The sequence below is a fragment of the Salvelinus fontinalis genome, chromosome 24 (assembly GCF_029448725.1).
Source record: "Salvelinus fontinalis isolate EN_2023a chromosome 24, ASM2944872v1, whole genome shotgun sequence".
Lineage (NCBI taxonomy): Eukaryota > Metazoa > Chordata > Actinopteri > Salmoniformes > Salmonidae > Salvelinus > Salvelinus fontinalis.
The window spans coordinates 36,014,951-36,030,750 of NC_074688.1; the positions used below are offsets into that span (position 1 = coordinate 36,014,951).

General features: G+C 41.2%; 1 protein-coding gene and 1 long non-coding RNA gene across 2 annotated transcripts in view; one reads left to right on the forward strand and one right to left on the reverse strand.

Moving 5' to 3' along the window:
* Window positions 1-4,000: 4,000 nt before the first annotated feature.
* On the reverse strand, window positions 4,001-6,858 carry LOC129822367 (uncharacterized). The gene is made up of 2 exons (XR_008754480.1): window positions 6,783-6,858; window positions 4,001-4,422 (listed from the first exon to the last, which is right to left on the reverse strand). It is a non-coding gene; the product is annotated as an uncharacterized LOC129822367 (long non-coding RNA).
* Window positions 6,859-7,400: 542 nt separating this feature from the next.
* The window catches only part of LOC129822366 (melatonin receptor type 1B-B-like), a 90,098-nt gene continuing 81,698 nt past the window's right edge, over window positions 7,401-15,800 (forward strand). Inside the window, exon 1 of the mRNA XM_055880594.1 lies at window positions 7,401-7,809. Within this exon, the coding sequence (XP_055736569.1) occupies window positions 7,629-7,809 (181 nt within the window). The 5' untranslated portion in view covers window positions 7,401-7,628. The remainder of the gene's footprint in view (window positions 7,810-15,800) is intronic.

Here is a 15,800-nt window from a genome sequence, read left to right on the forward strand (position 1 = left end):
TGAACTTGAGAACATAAAACAATGAATGCACGAACAGGAAAGAACGAACGAAACGAAACAGTACCGTGTGGTGCAACAAACACAGACACAGCAACAATCACCCACAAACAAACGGTGTGAACAGCCTAGCTTAATATGGTTCTCAATCAGAGGAAACGTAAAACACCTGCCCCTGATTGAGAACCATATCAGGCTAATTAACAATGAACCTAAACATAGAAACACATAACATAGAATGCCCACCCAGCTCACGTCCTGACCATACTAAACAAAGACAAAATAAAGGAAATAAGGTCAGGAACGTGACAAAGTGTACGTACACCTTAGCCAAATACATTTCCACTCATTTTTTCAAAATTCCCAATTTCTGACATTTAATCCTAATAAAAAATCCATGTTTTAGGTCAGTTAAGATCACCACTTTATTTTAAGAATGTGAAATGTCAGAATAATAGTAGAGAGAATGATTTCTTTCATCTTTTATTTCTTTCATCACATTCCCAGTGGGTCAGGAGTTTGCATACACTCAATTAGTATTTGGTAGCATTGCCTTATAGCTGTTTAACTTGGGTCAAATGTTTTGGGTAGCCTCCCACAAGCTTCCAACAATAAGTTGGGTGAATTTTGCCCCATTCCTCCTGACAGAGCTGGTGTAACTGAGTCAGGTTTGTAGGCCTCCTTGCTCACACACGCTTTTTCAGTTCTGCCCACAAATTTTCTATGGGATTGAGGTCAGGGCTTTGTGATGGCCACTCCATTACCTGATGGTGTTCTTCGGCTTGCAAGCCTCCCCCTTTTACCTCCAAACATAACGATGGTCATTATGGCCAAACAGTTCTATTTTTGTTTCATCAGACCAGAGGACATTTCTCCAAAAAGTACAACCTTTGTCCCCATGTGCAGTTGCAAACCGTAGTCTGGCTTATTTATGGCGGTTTTGGAGCAGTGGCTTCTTCCTTGCTGAGCGGCCTTTCAGGTTATGTCGATATAGGACTCGTTTTACTGTGGATATAGATACTTTTGTACCTGTTTCCTCCAGCATCTTCACAAGGTCTTTTGCTACTGTTCTGGGATTGATTTGCACTTTTCGCACCAAAGTACGTTCATCTCTAGGAGACAGAATGCGTCTCCTTCCTGAGCGGTAAGACAACTGCATGGTCCCATTATATTTATACTTGCGTACTATTGTTTGTATAGATGAACGTGGTACCTTCAGGCGTTTGAAAATTTCTCCCAAGGATGAACCAGACTTGTGGAGTTCTACAATTTAATTTCTGAGGTCTTGGCTGATTTCTTTTGATTTTTTCCCATGATGTCAAGCAAAGAGGCAGTGAGTTGGAAGGTAGGCCTTGAATTACATCCACAGGTACACCTCCAATTGACTCAAATGATGTCAATTAGCCTATCAGACGCTTCTAAAGCCATGACATAATTTTCTGGAATTTTCCAAGCTGTTTAAAAGCACAGTCAACTTAGTGTATGTAAACTTCTGACCCACTGGAATTGTGAAGCAGTGAATTATAAGTGAAATAATCTGTCTGTAAACAATTGTTGGAAAAATGACTTGTGTCATGCACAAAGTAGATGTCATAACCGACTTGCCCAAACTATAGTTTGTTAACAAGAAATTTGTGCAGTTGTTGAAAAACTAGTTTTAATGACTCCATCCTAAGTGTATGTAAACTTCCGACTTCAACTGTATCTGCTCCTCTGTACTCATAGCTGAGTCTGACTTTCAGTTGGTAAGGCAGAGGGTCCTGAGCTAGGACAGGCTTGTCTGCCATGCTCCGATTTGGTCTGCTAAACATGGTCTATTTCTACAGACGATTGTGTCTTGGGCTTTTGCAGTGGTGAAAAAGGGAGTTAGAGAGCAGAGCGTATGCCACAAGAGGAGAAAGAAGTCAGGAAAAATGACCCCTCTCAATCTGACATTTACACAAGTGACACAGCTGCACGGAGCACATATGCATTGAGAAGATTACCATTTGGAGGACAAGGAGAGAGCATGTGCATACATACAACAAACACAAATGCAAACACACACAAATACACAGATAAACACGCATAAACACACAGATAAACACACACACACAATGTATACAACAAACACACTAAATGCAAAAACACACACTTTTACAGAGGGGGGTATGGAGTCCCTCAGGTATATTTGGGGGTAGGCCTAATCCCTCTGCATGTGTCTCTCTCTCTCTTGCTCACGCACACACACCCACCCACGCACGCACGCACGCACACACACGCACACACACACACACACACATGCACACATGCATGCATACGCAGTCCCTCTGCTTTGTAGAGCCAGTGAGGCCTAGATCAAAGCAGATATGCCTTGGTGTTCATTCAGAGACAGACAGGCAGTTACATAACCTGTGAGCTCTTAACGAGACACGCGTTGGAACAATCAAACTCTGCCCCCGCGTGCGCACCAACACCAGGCAGGCACTGAGAAAACAACTCGTGCTTGAATGCTGTGTCCTCTCTTCTCAAGGGAAATATTTAATCTGCCATATTTTTACCTATAGTTATTAATGCTGATAAAACATAATAATAACCTAGCCTAAATAATTATAGTAGTTCCGTTTCATTTCTAGAGGTGGAAGTGTTTCACACTCCGCAAGGCTGCTTAAGTCCGGACAGCAGGGTTTGTCACCTCCTTATCAGCTGTCGAACTGTGTGCTGAAGCCAAGTCTACATTTTTAAATGTATAATTTATATAGCTGACAAATGTGACTCTCCGAAATCAAGAGGGCATGCTGTATCCACAAGATAATAGTTTTTTGCTCCTTAAAAATACAACATTTACATATGATCCATCAAACAGGTCTGTTGATTTAGGACTACTTAACATTCATGAGAATAGATAGGCCTACAGGGAATGTAAACATACAGCACAAGGCTTTGTGCTCCCTCCAGGCTGAAGTAAGGCGGGAAAGTGGGTGGTAGGTGGCGCTGGTAAATAACCGAAGAAATGTATAGACTATGTATGACCCGTCTTCCAGCACAGTCAAACTTGTGTCTGTCACACTAGCTCACCTCTTTGTGTCCCTAGACAGCAAACTCACTGATATACCAGGTGGCCCTACTGATAGTCAGAAGCTCACAGCAGGGCTGCCAGTACGGCCAGTGCCGACAGGAGAAACCCTTTGTAGCCTACATATAGGGGAAAGAACCCTCTTGAATTCCACACAGTTCAAGTTTCATTTAGAGAAGATCAGCTAGGCTATAACTTGTGGACAGGTCTTATTTGAAGAGTTGAAAGGATGTCAAGTAGCCTGGTTCTAAAATCAAGTGTCCTCATGGTGTGAGGGCTGTAGCTTGTAAACAATGCTTTTGAGACTCTCAACCTTTTCTCCAACTTCATTTGTCCCTTTAACATCCTCATAGAACAATATATAGTCTTGGATATCCTAGACTTTGGAGAAGCGTATTCTAGGCAACGGCACGAAGTCTGGGGAGGATATTGTGTCGTACATTTCGAAAAGGGGAAATACATTGTTCAGGGGAGGGTCCTTTTCAGACAGACAACTCTCCCAACAAATCACGACTTTGGGGAGGCTGGGCTTTTAAAATGCCAGCTTGAAATGTGCTCATGTTTAGCTAGCACAACAAGCGGATACGGAAGTGAAGTTACCGGTGACGCACTTCCCATTTCCGACTTATCCTCTCTGTCCCAACCAAGGACCCAGGGTTCCGATCTGGAAGCAGGGGTTTGACTGTGCCCAGAGGAAGGTATTGCTGAGATCATCTCTGACTCTTTTCTGAGCGTACACTATGTTGGCTGTGATAGGCCTATACAGGATAGGCCCTTCTTGGTGTAGGCCCTTCTTGGTTGGGGACAGAAGGACCAGATCATCAGCAAACAGTAGACATATGACTTTAGATTCTAGTAGTGTGTGGCCGGGTACCGGGTCTCTCTCTGTCTGTCTTTTTTGTCTGTCTGTCTGTCTCTCTGTACAGTGCCAGTCAAAGTTTGAAGTAACCTAGTCATTAAAGGGTTTTCTTTATTTTTACATTGTAGAATAATAAGTGAAGATATCAAAATATGAAATAACACATATCTGTAGTAACCACTAAAGTGTTAAACAAATCAAAATATATTTTAGAATTTAAATTCTTCAAAGTAGCCACCCTTTGCCTTGATGACAGCTTTGCACACTCTTGGTATTCTCTCAAACAACTTCACCTGGAATGGTTTTCCAACAGTCTTGAAGGAGTTCCCACATATGCTGAGCACCTGTTGGCTGCTTAACATTCACTCTGCGGTCCAACTCATCCCAAACCATCTCAGATTGGTTGATGTCGGGTGATTGTGGAGGCCAGGTCATCTGATGCAGCACTCCATCACTCCCCTTCTTGGTCAAATAGCCCTTGCACAGCCTGGAGGTGTGTTGGGTCATTGTCCTGTTGAAAAACAAATGATAGTCCCACTAAGCACAAACCAAATGGGATGGCGGATCACTGCAGAATGCTGTGGTTGCCATGCTGGTTAAGTGTGCCTTTAATTCTAAGTAAATCACTGACAGTATCAATAGCAAAGCACCCCCACACATCACACCTCCTCCTCCATGCTTCACTGTGGGAACCACACATGCGGAGATCATCTGGTCACCTACTCTGTGTCTCACAAAGACACGGCGGTTGGAACAAGAAATCTCAAATTTGGACTCATCAGAGTTTCAGTCTTCAAGTGATTTGAGACTGGGACAGAGGTTCACCTTCCAGCAGGACAATGACCCTAAGCATACTGCAAAAGCAACACTTGAGTGGTTCAAGGGGAAACATTTAAATGTCTTGGAATGGCCTAGTCAAAGCCCAGACCTCAATCCAATTGAGAATATGCCATTGGCTAGATGTGCCAAGCTTATAGAGACATACCCCAAGAGACTTGCAGCTGTAATTGCTGCAAAAGGTGGCTCTACAAAGTATTGACTTTAGGGAGATGAATAGTTATGCACGCTCAAGTTTTCGTTTTTTGGGGTCTTATTTCTTGTTTGTTTGACAATTAAAAATATTTTGCATCTTCAAAGTGGTAGGTAGGCATGTTGTACAAATCAAATGGACATTCATGATTCCATATGTGTTATTTCATAGTTTTCATGTCTTCGCTATTATTCTACTTTGTAGAAAATAGTAAAAATAAAGAAAAGCCCTTGAATGAGTGGGTGTGTCCAAACTTTTGACTGGTACTGTATACAGTTGAAGTTGGAAGTTTACATACACTTAGGTTGGAGTCATTCAAACTTGTTTTTCAACCACTCCACAAATATGGGGACAAAGATCGTACTTTTTGGAGAAATGTCCTCTGGTCTGATGAAACAAAATAGAACCGTTTGGCCATAATGACCATCATTATGTTTGGAGGAAAAAGGGGGAAGCTTGCAAGCTGAGGAACACCATCCCAACCGTGAAGCACGGGGGTGGCAGCATCATGTTTGCTGCAGGAGGGACTGGTGCACTTCACAAATAGATGGCATCATGAGGCAGGAAAATTATGTAGATATATTGAAGTAACATCTCAAGACATCAGTCAGGAATTTAAAGCTTGGTCGCAAATGGGTCTTCCAAATGGACAATGAGCTTAAGGACAACAATGTCAAGGTATTGGAGTGGCCATCACAAAGCCCTGACCTCAATCCTATAGAAAATGTGTGGGCAGAACTGAAAAAGATTGTGCAAGCAAGGGTGCCTACAAACCTCACTCAGTTACACCAGCTCTGTCAGGAGGAATGGGACAAAATTCACTCAACTTTTTGTGGGAAGGTTGTGGAAGGCTACCCGAAACATTTGACCCAAGTTAAACAATTTAAAGGCAATGCTACCAAATACTAATTGAGTGTATGTAAACTTCTGACACGCTGGGAATTTGATGAAAGAAATAAAATCTGAAATAAATAATTATCTCTATTATTATTCTGACATTTCACATTCTTAAAATAAAGTGGTGATCTTAACTGACCCAAAACAGGGATTTTTTACTAGGATTAAATGTCAGAAATTGGGATAAGGTGTATGTAAACTTCCGACTTCAACTGTATATATACAGTTGAAGTCGGAAGTTTACATACACCTTAGCCAAATCAATTTAAACTCAGTTTTTCCCAATTTCTGACATTAATTATCCACTTACCCGCATTCACTCACTCGGCGCGCTCACTCGGAGCAAGTTGAGAAACTGTGTGCATCACAGACTGTCAAAACCCTTGTGTGTGTGTGTGTGTGTGTGTGTGTGTGTGTGTGTGTGTGTGTGTGTGTGTGTGTGTGTGTGTGTGTGTGTGTGTGTGTGTGTGTGTGTGAGAGAGAGAGAGAGAGAGAGAGACTGAGAAAGATGGTACCCCTGGTTATATCCTACCTATAGCCTACCTGAATATTGTTGAAATTATTTGGCATAACATTGACTTATCGACCAATAAAAAATATATATTATAAATGCAATGACAAGGAGAGATTTTGAAAATAGGATTTCGGTCTTGTGCCTTCTGCACAGACATCATTTCAACATCTAGTTTTGATTTACATTTGGTTGAGTTGTCAACTAACGTGAATTCAAGGTGAAATCAACTAAATTCACCATGTCATTGGATGTTGGTTAAAAGTTACGTGAAAAGACGAAATTCCCTTTCATAGATTACTTTTTGCCAATCCAGTCAGTTTTCCACGTTGATTCATCGTCATCGCATTACATGTTTTAATTGAAATGACATTAAAACAATATTGATTCAACCATTTTTTTCCAGTGGGTCTGACATTCCAGTCCCTCATACCCAATTCACGCTCCGTGGTGCTAGCCAGTGCGCTCTTCATACTGGGAACTTGACACTTTGTTGTGAAAAGGTCGGTCACAGCCGGAATCTGTTGTGGAATAATAGTCATTTCGATGTCATACAACGTTGTTTCCAGACGGCGCACCGCAGGCAGACAGACATCTTCAAATTAATGAACAAAATATTGTCACCGCGCTGAGCGAAACAATAATCATGAAACAAACGCACGCTTCACTGAGCTCGGGTTCGAAGCACGAGTTAATGAATCCGCTTCCCCGATATATCCTCTTTCTGAATACAACCAACCGTCTGGCTCTCGCTCGCTAGTCTGATTGCGCTGTGGATTCGCAATTCCGAGACAATTTTAAAACAAATAATTCAGATCGCAGCCAGACTTTGCCAGAGGAAAGACACAAGGCAGCTCACAGCACTGCGGGCAAGGTTCGGTCCGACCGGAACAGGAGAGAGGAGAATTGAGAGAAAGCGATAGGCGCGTTCACACAGGGACAACAGCTGGACTGGATATGCAAATGAGCTGCCAGGAATGAGGGCACGGAGCACACACGAGTAATCTCAAGTATTTGATCGATAGGGGACATTAGGGTCAGCTAGCCAGAGCGGGCGCAGTTATAAACAACTCGATGAAGGCGCGCTCACTCGGAGCAAGTTGAGAAACTGTGTGCATCACAGACTGTCAAAACCCAACGCGACGTTTAACATATACAGCTATCAAATAGGCTACAAGTCTACTTTTGCAACAACATGTTAGTGTTTTGTCAGAAGGACAGCGGGGTTTGAATGACTCGGACGGGGAGGATATAAATTGGCAGCCCTAAGGTTTTCGAAATGCCAGAGAATGTTTCGTTCTCCAGGAACCGCACGGAACTGGAAGCGCGGCCGGGGGCGCGTCCCGCATGGGCTATCACTGTGCTGGCCAGCGTGCTGATTTTCACCACCGTGGTGGATGTCTTGGGCAACTTGCTGGTTATCATTTCAGTGCTTAGGAACCGGAAACTTAGGAATGCGGGTAAGTGGATAATTATTGTTTGTGTCTCTTTGTGTGTGTGTGTGTGTGTGTGTGTGTGTGTGTGTGTGTGTGTGTGTGTGTGAGAGAGAGAGAGACTGAGAAAGATGGTACCCCTGGTTATAGCCTACCTATAGCCTACCTGAATATTGTTGAAATTATTTGGCATAACATTGACTTATCGACCAATAAAAAATATATATTATAAATGCAATGACAAGGAGAGATTTTGAAAATAGGATTTCGGTCTTGTGCCTTATCTGAATCAATGAACGGTCTCATTCTCACCAATAAGCCTACAGTCAAGACCCCATATGAATGAGACTTCTGAACATACTGAATGTATACCTCCTATGCGGATGGTTTGTTTGTGTATAAACAGAGGCCTACAATTTTTTATTTCAAATTGGGTTTTGACAACATTTTTAAACTAGAACTGTTTTCATAGGCCTGTCGTGTCCATAGAGAAAATGCAAAAGTAACACAGTATAAACCGATGGATTCCCGCCATTATCCACCAGCGCGGAAAAAAGGGCGCACGAGCACCAATTATACCAACACACGTCAGCTGTGTGCCCATTCGCGTTAATTATAATATATTTATTTTGTTTGGCGTTTTTTGAACGGGCTAGGTAGTTGTCATCTAGGTTACTGATTAATATTGTAATATATGTTTGAAGACAGAAATACAATTCAGTTGTGATGGTTTGGGGATGTAATGCAGGGGCCGGGGATTAGTTGTAGTACTGTCGGTCAATTCCAGTCTGTTGTTCTCAACACTGAGCTCTCAAATCTCTGTAGCACTTTAACAGCAGTCACAGTCGTGATTTATCGTGCTCGGTTCACTTGCTTTTATTCAGGCATCATCTACTATGGGTGTCATGCACTCTAAAAGTCTGAGGGGCAGCTTATTCCGGGAATCTAGAGCAATAATTATTAGGCTTAATTCTATGTATTTTTCTGCATATGCTCTGAATTTACGAACCCTTTGGCACGCCAGAGTAAATTTACTAACACTCCTTAAATATGCTTCTCTACATCTTTTCTAAAATCTGGGAAAACATTTGAAAGGCGTGTGAGTCTTATTCAGAACAATTTCAAAAAACAACATCATAAAATTGCAAAGTGGCTAGGAGTATTACAAAGAATCAACAACAAATAATAATAATACATCAAAATATATATACAGTACCAGTCAAAAGTTTGGGTACACCTACTCATTCAAGGGGTTTCTATATTTTTACTATTTTCATACATTGTTGAATAATAGCGAAGACATCAAAACTATGAAATAACACATATGGAGTTATGTAGTAACCAAAAAAAGTGTTAATTGAGATTCTTCAAAGTAGCCACCCTTTGCCTTGATGAAAGCTTTGCACACTCTTGGCATTCTCTCAACCATCTTCACCTGGAATGCTTTTCAAACAGTCTTGAAGAAGTTCCCATGTATGCTGAGCACTTATTGGCTGCTTTTCCTTCACTCTGTGGTCCAACTCATCCCAAGCCATCTTTTAATTGTGTTTTCGGTCGGTGATTGCCAGGCCATCTGATGTAGCACTCCATCACTCCCCTTCTTGGTCAAATAGCCCTTACACAGCCTGGAGGTGTGGACTTATGAGACCAAAGGACAGATTTCCACCAGTCTAATGTCCATTGGTCATGTTTCTTGGCCCAAGCAAGTCTCATCTTATTATTGGTGTCCTTTAGTAGTGGTAGCTTTGCAGCACTTCGACCATGAAGGCCTGATTCACTCAGTCTTCTCTCAGCAGGGCTCCCGAGTGGCACAGCAGTCTGTTACTTATACTCTGTCAAGTGTTTATTTGGGGTGCAATTTCTGAGGCTGATATCTCTAATAAACTTATCCTCTGCAGCAGAGGTAACTCTGGGTCTTCCTTTCCTGTGGCGGTCATTATGAGAGCCAGTTTCATCATATCGCTTGATGGTTTTTGCGACTGCATTTGAAGATTTGATCTTATGTATTAAAATTTGAAATTAGATTTTTTACATTGGATTAATGCAGAGACAGAGGTACAAAAGTGTCTATCATAAACTACATTTGAACAATGGGAAAGTAATTCTGCTTTGAAAGTTGATAAACTTGAAACCTCACTTTTGAGAAAATGACCTTTTAATGTTTTGGTGCCTAGCTCTTCTTTGTCTACACCCATTCACACCCTCTTATGCTTTAGCTCCACCCATTTCTTTAAGGTTGATCCGAGTGTTCTGTTTTAACAACAGCAGTCAAGCACCCAAGCCAACTGGCTAACATTGGCTAGCTTGAGATATGAATAACCGGATCATACATGTAACGTTAGCTAGCGAGCCAGCCAGCCAGCTAATGTTAGCTAGCTAGCTAACAGTACAGTTTAACTTGAAATGAAAATAACTTTGTCAAAATTAGAAACGTGTAAAATCTGAAAATGCAACAAGCTAGACTATTTTACGGTGCTCTGAAATCAGAGTGGATAGCCAGAGTGAATTTACCAGCTACGTCTATCAACCGTTGTTGCAGTGACATTCTATTGAAATTGATACTTGCATTTTGTCTTTTGTTATGTCTTTTGTTAAGACATGTAGCTAGCTAGCTAGCTAGCTAAACAATGTACCATAATCTCAACTCATGACGTTACTACCCTGCATGAATCTGCAGGTAGGTAACCAATGAAGTTCAATGTTAGCTAGATAACATTAGGCTATAACTAGCAAAGCAAATGGACCTGAGATACAAATAATAAGATCATACACATAACTTTAGCTAGCGAGCCAGCCAGTTAACGTTAGCTACCTAGCTAACAGTGCTCTTTAACTTGAAATGAAATCAACTTTCTGTTGAAGTTAGAAACGTTTAATATCTGAAAATGTAGCTAGCCATTAGCTATACTATCTTGCCCGTATACATCATGGATAGATGGACGCTTCTCCCTGTCACGGATGCCATGGTTGCCCTTAGTTTGAATATGTAATCCGGAGACAGTTGTTTTCTCTATTCCCTTAGCTATTATACTCTAATTCCACTGATTTCAAAATTCAGTCCTCCAGAAAGTGGAGAGAAACACGTATGCAGTTCTACTACGCGATATAACACTATATATTTTTTTTTAAACGGGATTACATACAGATACTGACCAGCTCAAATAGACAAAAGCGTGCTATATGGCAGACCAATCCGAAGTCATCTCTCGGCATGTCCAGCCCACTCATTATCTCAGCCAATCATGGCTAGCGGGAAGGTTGCTGACTTTTTCTGTGGCTAAAGCAACCAAGCTCATCATTTAAACATTTTATTTGTATTTACAGATGGCATACAAGTTTGCTATTAAGGCACATGAAAATTCATATGTTCCAGAAGGCATTTCTGCAAAAAAAAACATTTTGAAAAAAAAAAGGTTTACGTTTAAATGGCTTTCCTGTGAAGTAGTGACCCGCGACATACACCTACATTCCTGAAATGAGTCACATTTGTGCTGTTCTTGCCATAATATGGACTTGGTCTTTTACCAAATAGGACTATCTTCTGTATACCAACCCTACCTTGTCACAACACAACTGATTGGCTCAAACACATTAAGAAGGAAATACTTTCCACAATTAACTTTTAATAAGGGACACCTGTTAATTGAAATGCATTCCAGGTGACTACCTCATGAAGCTGGTTGAGAGAAGGCCAATAGTGTGCAAAGTTGTCATCAAGGGTGGCTTTTTGAAGAATCTAAAATATAAAATATATTTGGATTTGATTTACACTTTTTTGGTTACTACATGATTCCATATGTGTTATGTCATAGTTTTGATTTCTTCACTATTATTCAACAATTTAGAAAATAATTAAAAAATAAATAAAAACCCTTGAATGAGTAGGTGTGTCCAAACTTTTGACTCGTACTGTATATACATACATTGGGTGGACAAAACATTAGGAACACCTTCCTAATGTTGCGTTTCACACCATTTTGCCCTCAGAACAGCCTCAATTCATTGGGCATGGACTACAAGTGGTCGAAAGTGTTCCACATGGGTGCTGATCGATGTGGACTCGAATGCTTCCCACAGTTACTGTATGTCCAGTTGGCTGGATGTCCTTTGGGTGGTGGACCATTCTTGATACACATGGGAAACTGTTGAGCGTGAAAAACCCAGCAGCATTGCAGTTACTACCATACCACATTCAAAGGCACTTCAATCTTTTGTCTTGCCCATTCAGTCTCTGAATGGCACACATACACAATCCATGTCTCAATTGTGTCAAGGCTTAAAATTCCTTTAACTGTCTCCTCCCCTTCATCTACATTGATTTTGAATTGGATTTAACAGGGGACATCAATAAGGGGTCATAGCTTTCACCTGGATTCACCTGGCAAGCTTATGTCATGGAAAGAGCTCCAAGAGGACCACTGTGAGGGGGCACGTGCCTCTGTACCCCCTATGGACATGACACCTCTACCCTGATCTAACGCATGGGTGCAGCCAGTCAAGATGCCAAGATGTGACAGTTCGCATCTACCCCCAATACACAAAGAAAAAATAAGCGCTTGTGTCCTAGCCGCCTCCTAGTTGCATAAAGATTGCATTCCAAAGACAACATCTATTGATAAAATGTTTTGAGTACTTGTTGGTAGTATAGGTTTTTATGTCATTATTGTAATAAGAGAGAAATTGCTGTAGTCTGGGAATGGAGAGAGAATTCATTGGAATGGCTGTGCTAAACTGTAAAGAGCTAGTTCATTGTGCATTGTATTGTGTTGTGTAACACAGAGCGAGAGAATTGTCAGCATCACTACACACACACACACACACACACACACACACACACACACACACACACACACACACACACACACACACACACACACACACACACACACACACACACAAACTACATGATCCTAAAGCTCTCACAGTTTTTTTGGATTGCTTACACACTAAAATTAAAAGTAGTACACTATTAGCAAAACCTTACACTCAAGAAGCAAAACATCAGCCCATATTTGCACAACTATAAGCACATTGTCAACCTCACACTTGTTGCAAAACTCTACACACAGTGATTTGCAAAACACTAAACACACTTAACATACATTACACACAAAAATCTATCATGAAGTCACGTCCTTGCAATACCAAAGCACTGACTGTCAAATTACCACACCGTCCAACCAATTGGTTCAACACAGTCATCAGGTGTGCAAACACTCGTTTGCGTAATTGTAGACACACCAATCAGGTGAATAAGCACTATAAAAAGCAGCAGGTGAGTTCATCGGTCTTCAAGCACAATGGAAAGAGTCAGAGAAAGAGTAAGACAAGGAGGAGGAGAAGGACGAGGACGACGAGGAGGAGGAGAACGAGGAGGAGGCGGAGGACGAGGAGGAGGAGGAAGGGGAAGAAGAAGAAGAGGAAGAGGAAGACAAGAAGGTGCTCAAAGAGGACCGAATCTGACAAATGAGATCCGCGCAACACTGGTTGACCACGTTGTCAACCACGGCCTGACGCTGAGGGAGGCTGGACTGCGAGTACAGCCAAATCTAAGCCGATATACAGTGGCAAGTGTGATGAGAACATTACGACTGGAAAATAGGTATTGTAAAAATATCATCATATCAAAAACATCTGCATGGTTTCAGTAACTGCTTACAGTACTGTATTCTATGCACTATCAGCACTTCTGTTACCTTTTCCTGTGAAATTACTGTACTATTGTATACTGGGTTTTTTCTACATAGGATTGAGGGTCAGGGACGACAAGGGGGAAGGCCTCCTATGTTCACAGAACAGCAAGAGAGGGAGATAGTAAACATGGTTTTGGCCAACAATGCTATAACACTCAAGCAGCTCCAAGCTAACATTGTCAATAACCACGCCATTTTCAACGATATCCATCAGGTCTCAACATCAACACTGGCACGCATCCTAAAAAAAAAACATATTCGAATGAAGCAAATTTATCGAGTGCCTTTCGAGCGCAATTCCGAAAGGGTGAAACGACTGCGGCATGATTATGCAGAGGTATGTATTCACTTTAGCAGTGTGATCTTGCATACTGTCTCATAATCTTTTACTGTACTGTAATATGTATACTAGATCTACACTGAACTACACAATTTTGCCTGACACTGTTTTTCAGAGAGTTTTACGAATGGATGGAGAGGAGATCCAGCATGAGTTCATTTACGTAGATGAGGCTGGGTTCAACCTGACGAGAACACGAAGGAGGGGAAGAAACATCATTGGCCACAGGGCTATAGTCAATGTCCCAGGGCAACGTGGGGGTAATATAACACTCTGTGCAGCCATTACACAGAATGGGGTCCTCCACCGCCATGCCCATATGGGCCCTTACAACACAGCACTCATACTTACATTCTTGGACCAATTGCACAACATAACAGCAGCAAATCAAATTGATCATATGCAATACATTGTTGTCTGGGACAATGTGTCTTTCCACCGCTCTGCTCTGGTTCAGAACTGGTTTCAGCAACATCCACATTTCACCGTCCTATATCTTCCACCATACTCTCCATTCCTCAACCCTATAGAAGAGTTTTTCTCGGCATGGCGGTGGAAGGTACATGATCTCCGTCTCCAGGCTGAGGTAACCCTTATCCAAGTCATGGAGGAGGCCTGTGACCAGATGGAGGTAGCAGCAATGCAAGGATGGATTCGTCATTCAAGACGTTTCTTTCCAAGGTGTCTTGCTAATGACAACATGCGATGTTGATGAAATTCTCTGGCCAGATCCAGCTAGGCGAAGAGACAATGTCTAGTTATTTTTTTTATTTTTTTTTAAACTTACAATACGTAAAATGACGTTTGGTTACAGTATTATGAATCTCCATGTCAACATTTTGGGCGTGTTGAGAAATAAATGAGTTTCTTCAGTCTGCAACATTGGTCTTGTGTAGTGTTTGGTGAATTTACATTATATTTGTACTTTGTTGATAGTAGCCTACTCTAATCATAGGGAAGTAGAAGTGCTAAAAGTGTTTTAGGTTTATCACAGCAGTGTGTAACTCGTGCAAACAGAGTATAGTAATGTGAAACGTGTGTGTTTCATATGGTAACAAAGTGTGGTTTTTAAAAAGAAGTGTATAGTTTTTACAAGAGTGTTTAATTTTGCAAAGGATCTGTAGTGTTTTGCTAATTGGGTGTGTGGTTGTGCTAATTGTGTGTAGTGTTTTGAAAACACGGGCCCTGTTTTGAAAATCGTGCTTAAGCAATCAAAAAAAAACTGTAAACGAGAGGAAGAATACTGTAAGTACCATTGCAAGCAAATATTGGCACTTTGCCTTGGGAACGTTCATTTTCAGTTTGATCAAACAGCACACATACAGGTAACTTCCAAAATAAAGGAAACACTTGAGTAAATAAGGAATACAAAGTCTATTGAAAGCAGGTGCTTCCACACTGATGTGGTTCCTGAGTTAGTTAAGCAATTAACATCCCATCATGCCCAGTCGCCCATAAAGCTCGCCAGCTTGTAGTCCTAATAAATGAAATTAGTTACATCTGGTTCGTTCAGCCATTCATATGGCGGAAATGAATTGGGAAGGAATAGGGCTTTGGGATAAACACAGAAAACAAGGTCTGAGGTTAAGACAGGCTTTGGAGATCTTATACGTTTTGTTCAATGAGATAATATCATCCATTAAACATTAATTATGAAGCCTTCATAAGCTTTTATGTGCTTTATGTGCTTTCTTTTATTACATAAATGCCTCCAAATTTACAAAAAGTGAAGTTAGCTAATGATGATGACCTCACAGAAAAAAACATACATTATCTCCTAATCCTGTCTTTACAACAAACCTTATTTTCAGAGTTTATCCAAAAACCCTACAAAAAATCTGTTAATTTCCCCATTGGCTTTGGCCAACGAGCTATGGCGGAGTTATAGTGCCTACGAAAAGACGTCATTACTATTGCTCTATATTATTTGGGTTACCATGGCTAGATCAAGAGACCTCAGTGACTTTGAAAGAGGGGTTTCAAAG